This window comes from Lagenorhynchus albirostris, chromosome 11 (genome assembly GCF_949774975.1).
Source record: "Lagenorhynchus albirostris chromosome 11, mLagAlb1.1, whole genome shotgun sequence".
Classification (NCBI taxonomy): domain Eukaryota; kingdom Metazoa; phylum Chordata; class Mammalia; order Artiodactyla; family Delphinidae; genus Lagenorhynchus; species Lagenorhynchus albirostris.
In genome coordinates, this window is record NC_083105.1 from 82754512 (window position 1) to 82778786 (window position 24275).

Here is a 24275-nt window from a genome sequence, read left to right on the forward strand (position 1 = left end):
TTTTTGATAGTTAGATTAATATGTGTCTTGCCGTGTTTCTCATTGCATTTATCCCGTATGGGACTCTCTGCGGTTCCTGGACTTGACTATTTCCTTTCCCATATTAGGGAAGTTTTCAAGTATAATCTCTTCAGATATTTTCTCAGTCCCTTTTTTTCCCTCTTCTTCGTCTGGGACCTCTATAATTCGAATGTTCATGCGTTTAATGTTTTTCCCAGAGGTCTCTGAGACTGTCCTCAATTATTTTCATTGTTTTTTCTTTATTCTGCTCTGTGGTAGTTATTTCCACTATTTTATCTTCCAGGTCACTTTTCTGTTCTTCGGCCTCAGTTATTCTGCTATTGATTCCTTCTAGAGAATTTTTAATTTCATTTATTGTGTTGTTCATCACTGTCTGTTTGCTCTTTATTTCTGCTAGGTCCTTATTAAGTGTTTCTTGTATTTTCTCTATTCTATTTCTAAGATTTTGGATCATCTTTACTATCATTATTCTGAATTCTTTTTCAGGTAGACTTCCTATTTCCTCTTCATTTGTTTCGTCTGGTGGGTTTTTACCTTGCTTCTTCATCTGCTTTATATTTCTCTGTCTTATCATTTTGCTCAACTCACTGTGTTTGGGGTCTCCCTTTCACAGGCTGCAGGTTCATAGTTGCCGTTTTTTTTGGTGTCTGTCCCCAGTGGGTAAGGTAGGTTCCATGGGTTGCGTAGGCTTCCTGGTGGAGGGGTCTGGTGGCTGTTTTCTCGTGGATGAGTCTGGATCCTCTTTTTCTGGTGGGCAAGACCATGTCCAATGGTGTGTTTTGGGGTGTCTATGAACCTAGTATGATTTTAGGTAGCCTCTGTGCTAATGGGTAGGGTTGTGTTCCTGTCTTGGTACTTGTGTGGCATGGGGTATCCAGCACTGTAGCTTGCTGGTTGTTGAGTGGAGCTGGGTCTTAGCATTGAGACGGAGACCTCTGGAAGAGCTCTCCAGATTGATATTACAGGATCTAGGAGGTCTCCGGTGGTCCAATGTCCTGAACTCATCTCTCCCACCTCAGAGGCTCAGGCCTGACACCCAAGCGGAGCACCAAGAGCCTGTCACCCACACAGCTCAGGAGAAAAGGGAGAAAAAATATAAATGAAGAAAAATAAAATAAAATAAAGTTATTAAAATAAAAAATAAAAAAACATATTATTAAAATAAAAGAAGTACTTAAAACAAAAAAAGAAGAGAGCAGTGAAATCAAGAACAAATCCACCAATGATAAGAAGCACTAAAAACTAAACTAAGATAAGCATGTAAATCAGAAGATAGTCTGTCGCATACAGCAAACCCCAAGTCTACAGTTGCTTCCAAAGTCTACCGCCTCAGTTTTGGGATGATTTGTTGTCTATTCATGTATTCCACAGATGCAGGTACATCAGGTTGATTGTGGAGATTTAATCCACTGCTCTTGAGGCTTCTGGGAGAGATTTCCCTTTCTCTTCTTTGTTCGCACAGCTCCTGGGGTTCAGCTTTGGAATTGGCCCCGCCTCTGCGTGTACGTCTCCACCCAGACAGGACGGGGTTAAAGGAGTGGCTGATTAGGGGGCTCTGGCTCACTCAGGCTCACTCAGGAGAGAGGACTACAGAATGTGGGGCGAGGCTGTGGTGGCAGAGGCCAGTGTGACATTGCAACAGCCTGAGGCGCGCTGTGTGTTCTCCTGGGGAAGAGGTCCCTGGATCACGGGACCCTGGCAGTGGTGGGCTGTACAGGCTCCCAGGAGGGGAGCTGTGTATAGTGACCTGTGCTTGCACACAGGCTTCTTGGTGGCTGCACCAGCAGTGTTAGCATTCCATGTCCATCTCTAGGGTCCAAGCTGATAGCAATGTCTCATGCCCGTCTCCGGAGCTGTTTAGGTGGTGCTCTGAATCCCCTCTCCTCGTGCACCCTGAAATAGTGGTCTCTTGCCTCTTAGGCAGTTCTAGACTTTTTTCCGGACTCCCGGCTATCTGTGGTGCACTAGCCCCCTTCAGGCTGTGTTCACACAGCCAACCCCAGCCCTCTCTCTGGGATCTGAGCTCCAAAGCCTGAGCCTCAGCTCTCAGGCCCCACCCGCCCCGGTGGTGAGCAGACAAGCATCTTAGGCTGATGCGTGCTGGTTGGCGGCGATCCTCTGTGTGGGAATCTCTCTGCTTTGCCCTCCACACCCCTGTGGCTGTGCTCTCCTCTGTGGCTCCGAAGCTTCCCCTCCACCGACCCCCTGTCTCCGCCAGTGAAGGGACTTCCTAGTGTGTGGAAGCTTTTCCTCCTTCACAGCTCACTCCCAGAGGTGCAGGTTCTGTCCCTATTCTTTTGTCTCTGTTTTTTCTTTTGCCCTACCCAGGTACGTGGGGGAGTTTCTTGCCTTTTGGGAGGTGTGAGGTCTTCTGCCAGCATTCAGCAGGTGTTCTGTAGGAGTTGTTCCACATGTGGATGTATTTCTGATGTATTTGTGGGGAGGAAGGTGATCTCCGTGTCTTACTTCTCTGCCATCTTGAAGGTCCTCCTTAGCTCTTATTTTAATCTGCAGGATTATAAACTGTTACTATTTAGAGAGGTTTACCTACCCCGAGTCTTCTGTTTCTTGGAATACCTAAAATATTTTGTAGTGCAGGGTGATGAGCAGAGGTAATTAGTGGGAGGGGGAGGTAATTAGAGTCATCAAAATGTTAAAGGGAAATTCAGTGGTGGGTAACTACTTTCTACTTGTCTCAGGACTAATTATCACTGATCTGCACAACAGTTTTGACTTAATTCTTTAGGAACTGTTTCTGTGATTTTATGTTGTAAGTTAGTAGAACGTAGAATTTCTAAAGCTTTTACTTATTTATTTATTTTTTTGGTTAAAATAGAGTTCTTCCATGGTATATTTAAGAAATAAGAGAAATTTCAACATTTATTTAGTATTTGCTGTATACCAACTCCTGTAGCCGACACTGTCATGCATGGTATATCTTTTAAAATGTTACAACAAACTTTGGAGATAGTTATAAACATCACGTTTCTGAGCATGAACCAACTGAAATTGAGAAAACCCAAGTGTTTTCTCATTGTCAAGAAGCTCTATGTGATTTTAACTCAGGTCTTTTTTGATGATAAGTTCCAGGCTCTTTAATGTAAAATTGCACTTTCTGATATAATACTTTGTTATTTAGAGATGTATTACGCTTTCACGAAGTTAGAATACCTCTTTCTTTTACAAATACATATTTTGTAAATATTCTAGAGGATAAATGTAATGTTGCTTCCCCTTTCAGAACATTTAATTCTTTCATTTTAATATAGAACAGCTCTAAACCTCAGCAAAATGCAGTATGCGTTTGTAAAAGTTGGCCCCCAAAAATCACCGAAGAGTAGAGGTGAGATGTTCCATGAAGGATGTTAGTCATTGGTCTGCAGTTTAAGTTCCCAGTCATGAGGGAAAGTGGAGAAAGAACCTCTTTTATAGTGCATATCAATGGCATCCTCATAGCAGTTTAATAAACAGTTTGTATTGATGTGAGAAAGAAGATGAATAAGTCATCTGAGGGTAGTCATCTTATTAAAGATAAAACTGCATTACATGTGGGCTATAAAACTATTTTTCTAGGGACTTCAGACGAATACAAGTCAGTGAAGCTGAAATGTATTTATTTATTTGTTGACTTCAGGATTTATCAGTTCAGCAAATGGTAATAATTTTGGGTACTTAAAGCAGGAAGTGATTTAATACAAGGAATTAAATTTTTGAACAGTCTGGAGGAATACAGTTTAGAGGCTGCCACTGGACTATTGATTTCAGCGTCAAACAATCATAGCAATGATTCAGAGCTGAAGAAGCTGCTTCAGCTAATGCCAACACTGCTGCTGCCACCACCACTGATGCATACCTTAGAAGCTTGTGGCCAGATAACAGAACCCTCAGATCTATTGGGATTTTCTTTTCAGCCCTCATAGCCACAAGAAGATGGCCTTGAATGGATAGTGTATTAAGAGTATAGGTTTTAGAGTCTAAAGCTGTATATAGTCACTAACTGTATGTATGACTTTGGGCAACTTATTTTACTTCTTTCAGTTTTATTTTCATTGTCTGTTCAATGGACTTAATAATGGTACTTAGCTCATATGATTATTGTGAAGATTAAATGAGCAAACTCTGTGCATGTGGTGTGTCAGTTAATATGGCTTCAGTGGGAAAATATAAACAACAAGGTGACATATTATCTACTAACAAGTCAAGAAGTGAGGCTCCAGTTTTAATTAATTTATTGTCTCAATGCAATCATCATGGACCACTTCTGAGACTGATCTTTCCCATGATTGCATCACGACAGCAGCATCCTAGACATCACAACACTGTCACAAAAGAATATCTGTGCTTTTCTAAGTCTCCTGTTTAGGAGCAAGTAAACCTTTCCCAGGCGCCCCTTAGTAGATTCTATCTCATGTCTCCTTGGCCAAAGCAGGACCACATGTTTACCTCTAAACCAATGGACTCTAAGATTAGCTTAGACTAAATAAAAGATGCTCTGCAGGCTAGGATACTCTCCCCTGAGTTACGCGGGGGAAGGATAAACGAAATCAAAATCTGCTGGCAAGAAGGAAGAAAGGATGTCGGTGTCTGCCAAAAGTCCACAGTCAGTGAATGCTTGTTATAATTATTATTGGTTTTCATGTGCAACACAGTGTGCTGTTTACTATGATGCATATAGAATTATGAAATCTTAAAAGATACTTGTTAAATTAAAAGATACTTGTAGGGTTATCAAGTCTATTTCCTGTGTAGGAAGTTATCAAGTCTATTTCCTGTGTATTCTCTCTCTAAATAGGTCACCTAAGTGAGATATTTCTTAAAATAAAACAAACTTCTGTGATGGGAAATTCAATACCTCCCGAGGTAGAACATTCTGTTGAAATTAATGTATTGCTTAAGAAATAGAATAGTACCAATAAGAAGTCTCTGTGGTCCATCCCTATATCCCAGAGGAAACCATTATCATGAGTTCATGTTAATAATTTCCTTGCTTTTCTTAACTGTTTTACCATGTATATCTATATTTTTAAAACATTTAACAAAATGAAAAATATTTCACTTAGTCTGTTTTAGATATGTTTTGTCCTCCATCTTTGTTGTTGTATAGCAATGACTTATTCATTTTCTCTAATATACATTATTACATTTTATGCACATGTTTATCTAGTAAACTGTTGATGAACATTTTATGTTCTTTACATATCTAAAAGAAAAGTTTTAGAAGAAAATTTTAAAGAAAATTTGCTACAGTTTTAAAAGAAAATTTGCTACCAAAAGGAGCTTAAAAAACTTTTTAATGTCACCTGATGCACATGTTTAAGCACCCCTTCAGGATATATATTTAGGTGTTAATATCTGGTATGTTTACCTTTACCAAATAATGCCAGTTGTTTTCCAAAGACCAAATGATACTCCCTCCAGGACGTATGAGTTTCTGTGGTTCCCCATCCTGATGACTACTGGTTTTCTCATTTTTCCATTTTTCTTCTTTTTTTTTTTTTTTTTTTTTGCGGTACGCGGGCCTCTCACCACTGCGGCCTCTCCCGCCGTAAAGCACGGGCTCCGGAGGCGCAGGCCCAGCGGCCACGGCCCACAGGCCCAGCCGCTCCGCGGCATGTGGGATCCTCCAGGACCGGGGCACGAACCCGTGTCCCCGGCATCGGCAGGCGGACTCTCAACCCCTGCGCCACCAGGGAAGCCCTCACTTTTCCATTTTTGATAATTGAGTGTGTTTGGTATATTATCCCTGTTGTGATTTTCATTTTGCTGGATTATTATGAGGTTGAGCATGTTTTTATATGTTTATTGGACATTTCACTTCCTCTTCCAGTTTAGATTAAGCTAAATTCTGTGTGCGCAGGTAGTTAGGTCCTACCAATTCATGTATAGCTACCTAAGGTTAAAAATATTTTTGACATAAAGTCATGGTGATGCTATAATTCAAACTTGAACACTATCTTTTCATCTATTATTTCTTTTTTTCTTGCTTTATTGTGTTGGTAAGGTTTTGCAGTACAATGGTAAATAGATGTGGTGATAATGGGTATCCTTGTTTTGCTTCTGATTTTAAAGGGAATAATTTTAATATTTCACTATTGAATATCGTTTTATGGTACTTTTTTTTTTTGTAGATACCTTTTACCAATTGAGGAAATTCTTTTCTGTTTTTCGTTTGCTAATTTTTACTATGATTGTTGACTTCTATTAAATGCAGTTTATGCATCTGTCAAGATTGTTATTTTTCTTTAATTATAATCTGCTAATTTTGATAACATGAATCATAAATAGAGCTGCTACCATAGTAACCTTGCATTCTAGAATAAGTGTATCTTGGTGATATTTTTTACAGTACTACATCCAGTTTGCTAGTATTTTGTTCAGGATTTTACATCTTTGTTGTCAGTGAGGTTGGCCTCTAATTTTCCTTTCTTATACTTTTCCTGTCAATTGTTGGTATCAAGGTTAAACTAATTCTGTAACAAAGTGAGTTACACAATCTTCCCCTTTCTTTATCTCTTCTGTGAATGTTTGGTAGAACTTTTCTAAATCTGCCTGGGCCTTGGATTTAGTTTGTGGGAAGACTTTTACTAGTAATTAATTTTTAAAGTTTATAAATTCATTAAAATTTTCTATTTTGGGTCAGCTTGTATATTTTTCTGGCTATATACTTTAGTTTTCAAATTTATTCATCTTATTTCATTATCTTTCTTTAAAAATAAATTTATTTATTTATTTATTTTTGGCTGCATTGTGTCTTCTTTGCTGCGTGCAGGCTTTCTGTAGTTGCAGTGAGTGGGGGCTACTCTTGGTTACCGTGTGTGGGCTTCTCATTGCAGTGCCTTCTCGTTGCAGAGCACAGGCTCTAGGCGTGCAGGCTTCAGTAGTTGTGGCGCATGGCCTTAGTTGCTCTGCGGCATGTTGGATCTTCCTGGAGCAGGGATCAAACCCGTGTCCCCTGCATTGGCAGGCGGATTCCTGACCACTGCGCCACCAGGGAAGTCCCTTGTTATCTTTTTAAGTATCTGCTATATCTGTAGCTCATACCCCTTTTTCATTCTCTTCTTCTTTTTCCCTTTAGATTTCACTCTTTGTGTTGTACAATTCTGTGGGTTTTGACAAATGTATAATGTCAGGTACAATCTCACCAGAGCTGGATATACTTTATTCATCCGTTTAACGAGTCTATTTTTGGCTTTGTTGAGCTCCTGTGTTTGTTTGCTATTTCATTATATTTATCCTACTATACTATAGCCTTTTATGTTGACATACTTTTCAGACTTTTAAAAAATTTAATGATATAATTTCCTTCTAAGGAGCTGCGTCCCACAGATTTTGACAAATGGTATTTTTATTACTGTTCAATATTAGATATTTAAATAATTTCATTATGATTTCTTCTTTGGCCCAGTATAGTTTCTTGGAAATGAGTTTTTAAATTTCCAAATGCATTCTCAAAATTTGCCCTTTTTTTGGTTATTGAATTCTTAATTAACTTGTAGCAAGAGAATGTGGTTATGATGGTATCAGTTATCTAAAATTTGTTGAGACAATTTTTGGTCTATTATATCTTCAGGTTTTAGAAATACTTAATGTGGGCTCAAGAAGAAGGTGAATGCGTGTAAGTTTCCTTATATGTGATTAGTAAATCTAGTTTATTGTATTTAAATTATCTATCTAATCACAAATATTTTCTTGATGTATCAAAAATTGGGAGAGATTTATTGACATTTCCCACTACAATGGTAGGTTTATCAGTTTCCCCTATAGTTCTATTAATCTCTATATGTTTTAAGGCTATTTTATTTGATGCCTATAAATTTAAAATTATTTTTAACTGGAAACAAAAACCTTTTATCAGTTGAGATTTATTTTCTCCCACTTCTGATGATACTGTTGCATGTCTTCTGGCTGCCGTTGCTACCGTTGAGAAGTTTGCTGTATGTTGAATAGTGGTGCTTTAATTCTGATTTTAAAACTGATTAAATGTTTGTTAAACCTTATTATTGCCTCCATATCTATTAGTTTCCTTTTTATATTTTCCATACCTGCGACTTTATGCTGAATTTGAATAATTTCTTAGAGTCGTCTGAGTCACTCTTCAGGCATGTCTTATTTGCAGTTCACTTTACCTCTTGACTTTTAATGTCAGCCATTATACTTTTTCACACCTGCAATTTGACTAAATAAATCTTTTGGGTCATTTTTGATCATCTTTTGTTGCTTGCTAATTTTTGTGATTCCATATGGCTATTGAATAGCCTGTATGTAATACTAATTCCATGTTTCATTATATATTTGGTCATCTTTGATTATGAGCTCATATCTTTTATTGATAGACTTTGTTTTTAGAGCAGTTTTAGGTTTAGAGAAAAATTGCACAAAAGGTACAATATATCCTTATATCCTCTCCTCCCCTCCCTTCAGTTTTCTATTAACATCTTAATTAATGTGGTACATTGCAATTGATGAGCCAGTATTGATACATTATTATTAACTGAAGTTCATAATTTACTTTAGGTTTTGCTGTTTGTGCTGTATGATTCTGTGGGTTTTGACAAGTGTGTAATGCTATGTACAGTATCATATAGAATAGTTTCATTGCCCTAAAATTCCTCTCTGCTGCACCCATTTGTCTCTCTGTTGTGAGTCCCTGAGCCCCTGGGAACCCCTCAGGAACCCCTGATCTTTTTCCTGTCTCATGTATAGTTTTGCCTTCTCCAGAATATAGGTGGAATTGTACCATATCTAGCTTTTTCAGACTGGCTTCTTTCATTTAGCAATATGCATTTGAGGTTTTTCTATGTCCTTTTGTAACTCACTAGCACATTTCTTTTTATCGCTAAATAATACTCCATTGTCTGGATGTACTATAGTTTGTTTATCCTAATTCACCTATTGAAAGACCTCTTGATTGTTTCCAGTTTGGGGCCATGATGAGTAAAGCTGCTGTAAACATTCGGGTGTAGGTTTTGAGCTCACATCTTTTGGATTTAAGAATTTGAAAGATGGTATGTTTTCCTCCTTAGAGTATTTGTGATTACCTTGGCCTATGGCCAGGGGGCGCTGTGAGCCTGAGACCACATTGCTCCCTTCCCACACACGGGTCTAAAGGCAGGAGTCTCGGCTTTAGCTACTCTGACTTGACACTTGCTTAGAGCTGGCTTGTCTTTCTGGGTTGCAGGCCTCGTACTACTGGCATTTGCCTTCAGGGAAACTTACCATGTTGCCCTGAAGCTTGGAACTCTCTGATCTGGTTTCAGTTTACTTTTTTTCCGTTGTAGATGGTGGGTGGGGTCTTTCAGAGTTGTCCTTCATTTCCAGTGAGCCCAGAAATGTACTTAAAATAGGTTCTGTATCTAGGATCTAGTGGTTTTCTAATAGGAAGGCCATTTGCAGTTTTAAGTGTGCTATTCTTGCAGAAGTCCTTGGGAATGTGTTTACTTAGTTAGTTAGTAATTTAAAAAATGTATTATGAACTTAAATTCTTTGGAATATGTGAATTCCTCTGAAGTTTGTGTTTAATCCAGAGAAGATTTCATTTGCCTCATTGAGACACTTTGAGATACGACATTTTGTAAACATGTTAGACAAAGTTTTTGGCTTAGAACTTTTGGAGCCCTTTTATTAGTGGGAATTCTATCCCCAGATCTTGAGTGAAAGTGGGCTTGTCTTTGTATATAGGAGCTCAAGAGAGTTTTCTCCCTTTTTTGGCTTTGACCAGGCCAAGCCAAGACAGGTACCCCTTTGTTCTTCTATGGGCCACGTTTTTCCCTGGCTCGTCACTGTGGGTGTCTCCTTTAGGTATTCCTGATCCTGAGGCAGGTTTCTGGTCAGACCTTCCATCTTCTTGGAATTCAGGCTTTGCTTCTTTTCTGTTGTGTGTGTGAGACAAGTTAAAACTCAGTTGTTGGTTATCAGCTTGGGCCAACAAATGAGTCCGTGCTTGATTACTGCTTGGAAATTTCATGTATTTTTCTGGTTTCCGGCCTCCGTTTGCTTCCTCTTTACTTGAAAAGGAGATAGTTTAAATATTTTATCTATCACTTCTGAATGTTGTGTAGTCAGAGGGGTTCCTCTGCACTTCTACTTCAACATTTTCTATTTTTGACAGTTCTTAAAAGTAGAAAACTCTATTTTGAGCTCATATATTTATCCTTGTAATGTCTGTTTACTGATGTTAGTATTGAGGCACTGTGGACCATATCTGAACCTACTCTACTTGATTGGCTGTCATTTTTCTCCAGAGAACAACCCTTTTTTCTGAATATTCTGCTTAAAGTACAATTTCATCCCTTCACCATCATGCTTCCTTGCCTTTGTACACACCTGAATTTCTCATTTCCCTTCTTAAAGTTTGATATCTAGAATCAAATCTAATATTTGAGCTATGGCTCTTGTCCTCAGAGAATGAACACACAGATTAACACACATAAAACAGTATGACAAATGTATGATTGAATATTGAACTGTTGTAGCACAGAAAAGGGAGAGGTCAGTGTGGGCCTGGCTACTTGGAGAAGGCTTCAGTGTTTTGAAAGATTGGGAGGATTTTGTTAGTGATTCAGGAATAATCACAAGAGAAGCAGAAATTCAACAGGAATAAGTGATGGGTGTTTGAAGTGGCTGGGACATTGGGAGCCTTTGAAGATTTGGGGGAAGGATGGTTCAGCAGCACAAGAGGCTAAAGGAGGGGACCAGTTAAGGGCCTCTTGCCCAAGTTCAGGTGTGAGGTTAGGTAAGCAGGAACTAGGGAAGCAGCAGTAGAAATGTATACAAGCAGGTGCATTGAGAAGCCAGGAGAATGGTACATTTATAAAAGATTAATATAAGGAGAAAAAGTGAGAAACTACAAAGTTACTAATTGTACACAGCCAAATAATCTACATTATACAATGAACCAACTGCCAGAGGTAGTGACAGTTTATTGTAAACAGGATGAAATATATCACAACATCAATGGAAACAGCCAGTAGCAGGCAGCATGTACTCTGGCAGGCCAATCAGATAATAATCCTTTGTTGTTTAGTAGATCTTTACAAAGGCTCTAAACACACGATGATTGGCATTGTTTTAAAACAGCTCATAATGGTCTTTGTGCCTGCTTAGACATCAGAAGACCAGATAGCATTAAAGTAAGTCTTCATTTTAGTAATCAGAAATGTTTCCGATAACATAAAAGTGTTTTTTTCCCTCAGTGGTAAACTCTGTGTACTTGGGGCAATAAATGTGAATTGATGATCCATTTACTAACACTAACGAATCTCAGCGAAGCCAAAATTATCCCGTTATTGAAGTTGATCTCGTAGAAGCAGGGGGAGGACGGGTGGATTTGGTCTTCTAGTAAGCCCATTGTGTCCCTAGTACCTATGAGCTTTATTACCTAGTGTACCTTCCAGGGTTTCCCTTTATTAACTTGCCTTCCACGACATGAAAAGATTATACCATTGTTGCCGAAAGCTTGATGGCTAGGGTGTAACGAGTTGACTGTCTCAGTAGTGTTACTAGCGCCTCACATTCAAATATGTTGTGTTGACTTCTAAATATAGGAAGGGGAGGGATTAACTCAGGAAGCCATATCCGAGTGGGTTAAGTCAGGATTGCCCGTTATGCTCATTCACCTCTTAAGAGTTGAGAAGCAGGCCACATGGGCATCACAGGACACAAAGTTCCCACTCGTGTTAAATATTTTGGTGGTTGTTAATTTTTCTTCACGGTGATTGTGCTTCTGTGTCTGTATATCTATATTTATTTGTCTCTGCATCCAGCTACCTACCTATATGTGGTCGCCTGCTCCTTTAAAAAGAAATTATAGTCATCTCTGATGTCTGATGTTTAAACCATCTATCTAGTTTTTACTTCAAGGACTATTTTTTTCCTTTTCGGGGTTTCTGATTCTTTTTCATATCTATGCATTCTAGATTCATAGCTGCCTGTTTTCACTTCATAACTTTTTGTTCTTTTAACGGGTGTGTGATGTATGGGGCAGAATTAACTGGGAAGTGTCCCTGGGGGCTCACTCTGGGTTGCCTGGGCAACCAGCTGGCTGTCTGTTTGCAGGGTGAGGTGCGGTGGTGTGAGGGGCAGGGCAACATCTTCTCTCCTAAGAGGCTGTGCACTAATTTGGCTTCTCATGGGACCTAAGGCTTCTGCCCCTCAGCAGGAGCATTCTCGTTTCTGTGGGCCTCATAGCTCGTGTACCTGGTCAATTCCTACCAACAACAGGTACCTGAATCCAGACTGCCTGGTGCCCAAGACATTTTGTGTACGTCCATTGACCCGTTACTCTCAAACTTGCCCTGTGAGAAGTTGCTACGAGGTAGGGGCACGGGTGGTTACTCAGAAGTGTAGACCCAGACTGGTGACCAGCAGAGCAGCCGTACCTCCCCGGGGGGTGATGGAAGGCTGGGGCGCACACGCCTTCTCTTCTCTGCTGGCCCTTGGCTTGTAGTTCCCCCTTTCCCAGTAGAGCTCTCCCTTATCCCCGCCGAGTGATGCTATCGGGTCATCCCGAGCTGCGGTAACCACAGAGGGGTCCACCTGGGGTGAGAGATGTTGTTCCTCACTTTATCTCTATGATTATTTTAAACGTACTTATATTTCAAAGTCCTTTCAGATTATTTGATTGTTTGCGTTTCACTGGGAATGATATAATCTCATTATTGATTTTTTTGTTGTTGTCTTTCTTAGCATTAACTTTCCTCACAGGTATTTGAATTTTAGTTTGCTGATTTATCTTACTGAGAGAATGAATTCCTTCCTTCCTTCCCTCCCTCCCCCTTTCCTTCCCTCTTTTGCTTTTTCTCTGCTTCTCTCTCAGCACCCCTTCGCTGTCTGATGGTTTTTCTCTTACCTCCACATCTCATTACTCTTTAAAAGCAAAACCCATTTTCCATTCTTTGCCAACCACTTCTGATCTTTTTTCTTTGATGAAGCAAACAGGCAAGGAGGCTGATCCCTCTAGAAAGATATCTTGAAAGAAAATGGTGCTTTCCCAAGTGTTAGTACTTTGATTCTGCACAGCAGGGAAATAGTTCTATATAGACTTGGTTTCTTCAGCAAAACTTCTGATTGACTCTTGGCAAAAGTAACTGGTAGAATGTCTAACCTTCACTGCTTGGTTCAGAAAGACTACATGAGTTTCAGACAGAATATTCCTACAGGATCTGACCAGTGAGGGACACTGTGATAGCTACATGGAGAACTTGTATCCATTCATTTGGGACAGTGCTTTCTGGAATTTTCCTTTTACGGAATTTGTTTTCTTGTCTCCACTTTCTGTTTTTGCCCTCAACCTCCTTGTATATTTATTTTACTTCTTTATATCCCATTACATATCTCTGTCCTTTATGTCTGAGCTGATGTTGCTGAAGGTGGTTGCTACACATGAGTGTCAAAGTCCTTTCACAAGACATGCATCTGAAAACTAATTTTTGGCTTTGAGCCAAATGCTCCTTATACACATTCTCATTCTATTTGGTTGTAATGCAAGTTCTTAAATGTAATGCTTATATCTCCTGAGTTTGTTTCTTCCAATTATTTCCAGGATAAGAATCTTTCTCCCTCTTGTCTTCTGGCCTACATTTAAAATTAATGCCGTTTTAGCATAAACTTATTATTTCCTTTCATGTTATAGAGGACAGTTACTATTTTATTCAGTTTTTCACTTTTCCATTTGTTCTCAATTTCATATAAGTTGGTAGCGTGGATTCGAACTTCCTGTATGTTTTTTTGCTCAACGAGTGGCTTGCAAGGAAATTATAGAAGTTGATTCATTCAAATCGGAGCCACCTGTGTCATTGGGCCAGGCAGCAGCGTTTCCTTAATGATTGCTTGCTGAAGAGGGGGTCGAAGAGAAGGTGGTGCTGATTTCTTCCTCTCGCCTTCTATACATACAGCCCCCTCTCTCAGTCACACTGGGGTGTGCTCTGAGGTGACTGTGACTAAGAATGCTTCCTTCACATGACATCAGGTAGCAGACATAGTCTGTAAGGGCTCTATTTATATCACTGTTTTCATTTCCTGCACAGTGCTTTGTTAACCTTTGCCACCCTGCTGACTAAAGGGTTGCCTATCCTTTCTAATTTCATATAATACTGGTGAGGAGCGAATTAAAAAGTATTATATAATATAAATAAAGTATTATAGAAAGTGTTATAGAAAAAAAGTACTGTACATTGCTGTGCTATAGTGGGTTCCTGTTGTACTCCTAGGAAAGCAGCTATTAGTTTACATCGAACATACCTATCATCAGTACATTCCCTTTTTTCTGGAATATGTCTTTAAGCAAAGAGAATGCACTCCAGTGGTACATCCTTTTTTGGTTACTTATTTATCAGAGATATAGATAGTCAAAGAGATTTGGGGTATTTTCTAGGACATCTGATTAAACATCATCAAATACTCATTAAAATGGCATCAAATGAATCTGAAAATGCCATGTTTGTATTTGTCTTAGGACAAAGGAAAGGAAAACAGGTTTGGAGTAAGACTAAGAATAGCATTTACCCTCTAGAAGGGCAGGGATTTGTGCCTACGTTGAGGGAAATCTGGAGGGGCGTTATCGGCCAGTGTTGGTGGACACAGCCTCTTCCCCGCACTGTGGATCTTGGACCAAGCCTTCAAGCAGCCTTAGGTGCCAGCCAGGGAAGCAGAAACGACCATGACCCCATGATGGTCTGAATTAGCTTTACAGACAAGGTCAGATAAGTAGATCTAGGCTGATGCTAGGGTTCCTGCATCCCCCTGGATATCATCCCGAATGGGTGGTATGTGATGTTAGTCTTAGGTGGGAGGGAGAGAAAATACCTCCTTCTCCCACGGTGAGGTTATCATTCAGTTGTCTGAAGGAGGTGCTATTTACTAGGAAGAGCTTCAACTAAATTATCATATGGTTGGTCAGTCAAGTATAAAAGACTGAGTATTAGATTTTTTGTGTGTGTTTCGGAGGGAAGTGGGAAGGGAAAAGGATGGCATTTGACATCTGAAGTTGGGAGGAGGGTGATTGGTAAATGATGCCACTGATTCAGTTAAATAGTGGATACAGGAAGAGAAGGCTGGAAATCCAGACGGTGAGCAGAATGCTTTGCAGTCTTGCTGACTTGATGACATTTGCTGGGGAAGGACACCTGTCACTTCAGTGGGATGGGGACAAAGAGAAGACATGCACTGAGATATTTTTTTTAAATAGATCTTTATTGGAGTATAATTGCTTCACAATACTGTGTTAGTTCCTGTTACACAACAAAGTGAATCAGCCATATGCATACACATGTCCCCATATCCCCTCCCTCTTGAGCCTCCCTCCCACCCTCCCTATCCCACCCCTCTAGGTCATTGCAAAACACCAAGCCGATCTCCCTGTGCTATGCTGCTGCTTCCCACCAGCCAACTATTTTATATTCGGTAGTGTGTGTATGTCGATACTACTCTCACTTCACCCCAGCTTCACCCTCCCACCCCATGTCCTCAAGACCATTTTCTATGTCTGCCTCTTTATTCCTGCCCTGCAGCTAGGTTCATCAGTACCACTTTTTTTTTTTTAGATTCCACATGTATGCGTTAGCATATGGTATTTGTTTTTCTCTTTGACTTACTTCACTCTGTATGACAGACTTTAGGTCCATCCACCTCACTACAAATAACTCAATTTCGTTTCTTTTTATGGCTGAGTAATATTCCATTGTATATTGTATATATGTGCCACATCTTCATCCATTCATCTGTTGATGGACATTTAGGTTGGCTCCATGTCCTGGCTATTGTAAATATGCCCTGAGCTATTTTAATCACAGCTGTAGTAGATGCAGGAAGTTCTACATTGTAGGATTTGGAAAGTTCTTTTTTTTAAAAAAAAAAAAAATGATTGCCCTTGTTTAAGTTAAGGAGCCAGATCCTCATTAATTTGTGCCCATGTTTAGTTCACCATATGGTTCATACAATATTATTTTCTTATATCATTTTTGCTATTGATCTAAAAGGCGTTTCCATGCCTGATGCCAAATAAATTTGAGAGCAACGCTGTGTTCAGAACCACTATTTGTTTAGGTATTCACTCTGAGTCTGTCTAGATCCATGCGACCATCTAATTTCTAGACTCTTCCCTAAATTTCTAGACCCTTCTAGACTCTCCTTGCTATGTTGTTTCTGAATGTATTGCTTTATGTTACAGTATATACTGTACAATTAAAAATCTAGCCACCTCAATAAAATCACTTAACTAAGTGGTTCTCATATTCCACTAGAGGAAATAAATTCAAGTTCTTCCAGATGATTGGAAACAATTACAATAAAGTGCAAGTGTTTTTGGAGTTCCATATTTATTCTTCATCACTGCTGTCAAAAGGATAATATGGATATTTACTAGAAGCATGGCATTGTTCTCAGTGTTACACATTTTTTTTTTCCTGAGTCTGCTCAGCTCTGGGACTCTGAATAAACTATAATTCTACATTTTACACATAACTAATATTTTGTCATTAGGATAAAGCCACGGCTTTGTAGATTTGGGCACTGATGTAGGGCCAAATTTGCATAGGATATAAAAAATATAATTAATTTCTTCCCTTTCTGGAGGAGAAGTCTCAGAACATCTTTACATAGAGAATTTTGGCGTCAACATAAGAAAACAAAACCTCACTGTAGTTATATAGTTTACATATTTCTTAAATTCCCCCAATCTCTGTTTTTTGGGATCTTCCAGATGTTCTGTGGGTTAATATTTTTGTTCGGTTTAATTACATTGAATTATTTTCTGAAACTAAAGGGGGCCGTTTATTGAATTCTCCAGCATTGCCTCCTTTTGTTGACTGCTGGCAATTTTAAATTAAAATAAGTTTTCTTCATCATTCCCATACTTAGAAAGTTTAGCATTGTCTATATCCTCCCTTGGGCAGGACTAGAGAACATAACTTTTTGTAATGTAGCACATCTTCCCTGAGATTACTTTTCTTAAAACAAGACAGTTGCTTTTTTTGCAGGCCATTGTTTGAAAAATAGACTTAAATATATCTGCCAAAACTTTGCCTGTATCTCTGACTGATTTTTTTTAAGTTGACATATGTCAGAAAGATCTCCTTCCCACCTTAGGAGCTTTGTCAGTCTTTAGACTTGGTAGCATCTTAATCCTGGCTTGGAATACAAGGGTGGTTTTCTTTAATATTTCTTCTCTTCCAGAAAAAAAATGAATATGGCCTTTTTAAATTCAGCCTTCACCTTTGTGATCAGAAAAAGGAAATTTAATTATATTTCTAGCTTTGCGATTTCTATTTCTCATCAATAAATTATTTTTGGTATCAAATAGAAACCCTGTTTGTCTCATGCTCTGACCTCCAGCCTCTTCCATCTAAACAGTTTATATTTACGTGAGCCACTTGGGCCCCTTCCCTCTTCTACACTGACTTCACTTACATATATAGTTTTACATTTTCTTCCACAACTTTTTCAGATTCACTTAGTGTTTATTGTCTTGTAGACAATATCTCCCATTCTTTTTTCTCTTTTATTTACCTGTGGTGGAGATTGGATTGCTTTCATTTCTTTCCTAGGATTTATTAACATAGGTGACCCAACCCTGAAAGGAAACAGTAACAGTTTGAATACTTGCAGTGTTTTTATTCTTTAATTTTTGCAGTTCCAGTTCCATTGAGTGAAAGAGATAAGGTGGTCAGAAAATCTTGGAGAGTATCCTGTCATAGTAAAACAAAGTGAGATTTAAAGGAAATGGTAGTGAGCCATAGAATCAGATGCCAAAGACAGTTCTAGTAATTGAGTCATTGACACATAAAAGAATTTTAATACAGTAGATTATTCTTTTGAGGAATTTAGTGGGGGTAGTAATCTGAGATGCAAGACTACTTCCCAGAATGGACGGTATCACAGAAAGTGCTTGGTTGGCCTCAAATTGGCCATATTTTCAGAGAGTTAAGAAAGAATCAGTAGAGGGTAGAAACTGTCCGTGCACAAGAAACAGAGATGAAGCAGAGAGAAGAGGCAGGGCGAGATGGAATTTAAAAATCCGTGCTTCAAAAGTTCTTTTTCTCTGAGACATAGCAGGGAAGGTAGACGGTTTTGTAGATGATACTGGACATTTTCAGACGGAGAAGAGGCAATGTCATGTAGGGGAATTTCCTTATGCTCAGTAAAATGGGAGAAGAGTTACTTGCTAAGTGGAGTTCAGATTGGGAGCCTCCGTCTTGGACAATATTTGCCTGGAGAGAAGTCACAGAGGAACACGGAGCTTACTGAGCAGTGGTGATGGTACTGCGTGGGCCAAGTCACTCGCCTGCTTGAAGCCTTGCATCAGAATTCTTTGACTAGCAAGGAAAATGTATATATTTTTCTTTCTTGGTTTGCATTAATTTTGTGATTTTTCGTGGAACACAGTAGGAAAAACAGGGACAAATAAAATTTATCAATTGGCTTCACATATTTTTTACTTTTGCCTGAGCTTAGATTGGAGTCCCCTTTAACTGTGAGTCCAACACCTTCAATGTAGTCAGGACTTTAGGGTGTTTTTTAACCCACGTTGAACTTGACATTCGTCCCAAGTGCAATTTTGTACCTGTTGTAAATCAGGGAGGTGGTCGGGCCCCACTCCATCTAATGGTCCACTTTTGCAACATGCTTTGTCAGTTCTTGTCATTTTCTACACACTGTTGCACTTCTCTTTCTACAGTGCCTTTGGCTAAGGTGACTTCTTCGCCTAACAAGTGTACCCCTGCCCTTCCACACCCCTCTCATACTTAACTAAGTAGTTTTCATCTTTCAAGACCTTAGCTTAAATTTCCCCTCCTTCATAAAGCTGTCTAAAGCTATAACTAGCCTCTGTCTCTCTCTTTGAATAGTGAATTCTGCTCAGTTCAAATCTTTATTTTCATATTTCTCCTTGTTTTCTTAGGTAAACTGTAATTTTCTTGTGGGAAGGACCATATCTTCTATTTCTTTTATATCTATTCACCATTGCCTAGTACCAGAAATGTATTAAGTCTTAATAAATGTTCAGGTATTAAATTGTTTGTAAATGATGTTTTATTTTCATATGGTGACTCCAATAGTTGGTATTTAAAATATGTATCTCCCTGTATTTGTTTTTTTATTGTACTGCTACAGATAATGGTTGTTATAATGAAATGCTTTTGGTGTTTCAAGTCCTCTTAATAAGCTTTATTAATTTAAAATATTATTTTTAAATAAAGAAATTTTTTTTTTCATTTTCATGATTCTGTACATGGTTGGTTGGCCCCCAGTCATGACTCTTAAGGATGTCATGGTAACCTGTCAGAGAATTCTTGGGTTAAGGTGCTTTTTCCTCCCATCCCTGAAGTGTTTTAACATGTCATGTTATGATATGCTCCTTCAGTCTTTTTTTTTTCCCTGAAGTTCATCCCTAATAATAAAATTATGCCTCCTATGCCCTGGATTTTTACTATTCCTTTTCCTGTAGGCAATATAAAGTCACGATATGTCTGATACATTTAGCATAAGGAAATAGACTGATAATGTTACTTGTAATACCCTTTCCTTTTAAACTTAATTCATTAATTATTAGTAATGCCATAGATCTTGTAATTGGTTGTTGTTGGGAAGTGGTCATTTTCATGACTCATTTAAGCCAAGGAGCTTTTTATGGGATAAAAAATACCAAGGAAACATTTAAGTTGAATAATTAATTCATCACAAAATAATTACAAGAAGTATTTCTTACAAAATAAATAAATTTATTACAAAGATATATAGGGCATAACATACATCTTTGTGTTTATTTTAGGACTCAAACATTTTAAGTCCAGTGCAAGATGGAACAAAGAAACCTCAGATTGACAGCAATAAGAGCAACAACTACCGGATTGTAAAGGAGGTCAGATGTGAAATATTTCTATATGAGTTTATACTGGCATGGCAAAGAAGTTTTGTTCATTTATTATATTTAATGCTTTTCTTCTTCTTTGGAAAGATTTTGATTAGGCTAAGTAAACTCTGTATACAGAATAAAAAGTGTCGGAATCAACATCAACGATTACTGAAAAATATGGGAGCCCATTCAGTGGTGTTAGACCTGCTGCAGATACCCTATGAAAAGGTAAGTTCTTAGGTACTGTTTTCCTTTTTAAATTTTGATACAATTTCAATATAGCAAGGTTACAAAGAATCTTTTTCCTTGAACTATTTGCAGGTAAGTTGCCAACCTGATGCCCTACCACCCCTGAGCCCTTTAGTGTATATTCCCTACAAGTATAACCAAGTAACAACCTTCCAGACCGGGAAAGAGCATCCCACTCTACTGCTACCTAATCCTCACATGCCATTCACATTTCTCCCATCATCTCAATCATGTCCTGTTTGACAAAAAGATCCACTTCAGAAACAGGAGCTGTTCGGTGTTATGTGCATTTTAATCTCCTCATGCTGGAACTCTTTGACGTTGACACTTTTGAAGACAGACCAGCTATTTTGAAGACTGTCCCTTAATTTGGGTCATTTGATGTTTCCTCGTGATTCGATTCAGTTATGCATCTTTGGCAGGAACGTAACACTTAAGTTTTTCCCACCACTTCCTATCAGGCAGCATGCGATTTTGATTTGCCCCATGACCGGTGATGTTTACTTGGGTCAATTGATTAAGGTGGTGTCTGCCAGGATTATCACTGTGAAGTACTCAGTTTCCCTTTGTAACAAATATTTTGTGGCGTGGTTCTTTGAAACTAAGTAAACATTCCATTTTTTTTATCAAACTTTCAATTTATTCATTTATTTATTTTTATCAGTATGGACTTACAGATGCTCGTCTTATTCAATAGGTTATATTTGGTTTCTAGCACTGTTTATTTTGATTGTCCCAGATTTGGCCAATGGAGCCCCTTCAGGCCAGCTGACCTGTCCTCTAACATGGTCCCATCGTTCTTCGAGTAGTTCCTTGCTTTGTTGCACATTAAAATAGTCCAGGCTTCCTTGCATTTTTCTTGTTCCACCTCTGGAATTAGCCATTTATTCAGGAAGCCCCAGTTCCATTTGGGGGAGAATGGTATTTGGGAGAAAAATCCTGAGAACTAAATGTACTTATTGCTGTGGAGGTTTGCCCCTCCAGCCCCTTTAAGTAGACAAATCTAGAGAATATATGTGTGTGTGAATATAGTTATTCTCTTACTCCATCTCATCTTCCATCACCACTGCTGCCCATTCCTCCTTATGAATACCCTCTGCACCTCACTCAGGCTCTGACCCCTCCACAAAGGTGGATGCCCTCTTCATCTCTCTTGGGCACCAATGTGCCATGCCAGACCCCTCTCTGTGGATACCCTCCCCACTTGTACTTTTCACTTCTCATAGTGGATTGCCCCCTGTCTGACTTAGTTATGTTTTAATATGTAAATTTATAAGGTGGTATAATTCAAACTAGGTTAGATAATGCAATGAAAGAATTACTGAAAAGCAAGAAAAAGTATTAAACCTTAAAAAAGGTATTAAAAAAGATATTTTCCAAATTATTATATCTTTGATATTGTAACATGGGCATTGGACATGTGATCAAGTCCCTTTTTCTACTATTTAGTATAACTGTAGTGTTGAGTATTTTACTACTACTTTGTGTTTTGCTGTTTTATTATTAATCATATTTTTATTGAAGTATAATTCACTTATAATATTATATTAGTTTCTGGTGTACAACAGAGTGATTTGATACGTCTATACATCACAAAATGATGTGACCATACAAAGTTATTACAATATTATTGACTATATTCCCTATGCTGTATATTACATCCCTATGACTTGTTTATTTTATAACTGAAAGTTTGTACCTCTTAATCTCCCCCACCTAGTTTACTCATTCCCCCCGACGCCGGCAACCACTAGTTTGTTCTCTGTATCTATGAGTCTGTTTCTGTTTTGTTATGTTTGTTCATTTGTTTTCTCTTTTAGATTCCACATATAAGTGAAATCATACAGTATTTGTCTCTGTATGATTTATTTCACTTAGCATAATACCCTCTAGGTCCATCCATGTTGTCACAAATGGCAAGATTCCATTCCTTTATGGCTGAGTATTATTCCATTGTATATGTATATCACTTCTTCTTATTCCATTCATCTGTCAGTGGACACTTAGTTTGCTTTTGTATCTTGACTATTGTAAATAATGCTGTAGTGAACATATGGGTGTACCTATCTTTTTGAATTAGTGTTTTTGTTTTCTTCAGAAAAGTACTCGAAGTGGAATTGCTGGATCATATGATAGTTCTATTTTTAATTTTTGAGGAATCGTTATATACTGTCTTCTGTAGTGGCTACACCAATTTACATTTCCGCTAACAGTGCATACGGGTTCCCTTTTCTCCACATTCTCACCAACACTTGTTATTTGTTTTTGATAATAGCCTTTCTGACAGGTGTGAGGTGATATCTCACTGTGGTTTTGATTTGCACTTCCTTGATGATTAGTGATGTTGAGCATCTTTTCATGTGTCTGTTGGCCATCTGTATGTCTTCTTTGAAAAAATGTCTATTCAGTTCCTATGCCCATTTTTTAAATCAGGTTGTTTGTTTTTTTGATGTTCAATCATATGAGTTTTTTGGTATATTTTGTATATTAATCCCTTATTGGATATGTCATTTGCAAATGTCTTCTCCCATTCAATAGGTTGCCTTTTCATTTTGTTGATAGTTTCCTTTGCTGTGCAATAATTTTTTAGTTTGATTAGGTCCCACTTGTTTATTTTTGCTTTTGTTTCCCTTGCCTGAGGAGACATATCCAAAAAGTATTGCTGAGACCGATGTCAAAAAGTGTACTTCTCACATTTTCTTCTAGGAGTTTTATGGTTTCAGGTCTTAGATCTAAGTCCTTAATCCACTTTAAGTCTCCTTTTGTATATGGTATGAGAAAGTAGTCCAGTTTGATTCTTTTGCATGGAGCTGTCCAGTTTTCCCAACACTGTTTATTGAAGAAGCTGCCTCTTCCCCATTGTGTATTCTTGCCTCCTTTGTCATTCCTTCCTGATGCATTTCTACCACTCTTCACCAGCCCAGAATGTCTAAATCAAGTGATTTTTACTTGCATCACCTAAAGCTTAAATAAAAGGTTGAAGAATTTTTCTACACATCACTGAAAATCACATACAATGTGGCATCCTCTCTCTCAGAGCTCATTCCTTGGTTAATTGACCATAGTTCTTGGGTTTATCTCTGGGCTCTCTGTTCTGTTCTGTTGATATATGTGTCTGTTTTTGTGCCAGTATCATACTATTTTGATCACTGTAGCTTTGTAATATAGTTTGATATCAGGGAGCATGATATCTCCAGCTTTGTTCTTCTTTCTCAAGATTGTTTTGACTATTCAGGGTCTTTTGTGGTTCCATATAAATGTTAGAATTATTTCTGGGAAAAATGCCATTGGGGTTTGCTCAGTTTTGATACCTAGATTGTTCAGGAACAAACAAAAAAAAGCATAAGACGACAGTTTCAAAGAAACACCAATTCCAGTAGAACTGGCCCTGATGTCCTTCTGTGTGGCTGGCTTTTCTGTGGGAATTGGGTGTTCCTGCGGCTAAAGTTCCTTTGATGTCTTTTCACTATCCCTGGATTACACACATAAAGGAAAATGTTAGTAGATTTTGAAATAAAAACTTCCTATTTTCAAGATAGGAATGGAGTTTTCTGGACATATTTATTAGTCTGGTTAGTTCATCCCTATTTTCAATGTGAGGAAGTGAGTCTATTAATGATCCGAGGCAGTTTATTTAGTTATAGATGGAATAAAATATAGACTCTCAGGTTAGGAAAAAAGAAAACATTAAATGCATTGAATATAAACTATTACTCAAAACATGAGTCCATTTTCTATATCTGACACTGACCACATGACCTACCCAGAAAAATTTTAGTTTGTTTCAGTGATATTGTTAAAAGACCACTTTTAAAAAGAGAACTTTGCATTCTTTGTGAGTTTTGAGCCTTAAGTTTCTTATTGAGATTCTTATCAGCAGTGAAGTACCTTATTGTAGGACTTTGGAAAATGACAGTGAATAAGGAAACAACTTAAGAGTGTGTGTGTTAAGAAAGAGGGGGACAAAGAGAGAGGGGAAAAGAGGAGGTCGGAAAGCGAAGAGAAAAAGGAAAAGAATGAGATGGAAAAAATAGACAAAGTAAGTCGCAAAAGGAGGGTGCACAGAGAGGGGAGAGGAGAGACTAGAGGTAAGGTCAGAACTATATATACAGAGAGAAATTTACAGAGTGGAGAAAAGAGGGCAAGTGAGTGGAGAGAA

General features: G+C 38.3%; 1 protein-coding gene across 1 annotated transcript in view; it reads left to right on the top strand.

Moving 5' to 3' along the window:
* Positions 1-24275, top strand: part of ITPR2 (inositol 1,4,5-trisphosphate receptor type 2) — a 527197-nt gene that overhangs the window by 228076 nt on the left and 274846 nt on the right. Inside the window, exons 27-28 of the mRNA XM_060166697.1 lie at positions 19784-19873; positions 19970-20095. Of these exons, the coding sequence (XP_060022680.1) occupies positions 19784-19873; positions 19970-20095 (216 nt within the window). The remainder of the gene's footprint in view (positions 1-19783; positions 19874-19969; positions 20096-24275) is intronic.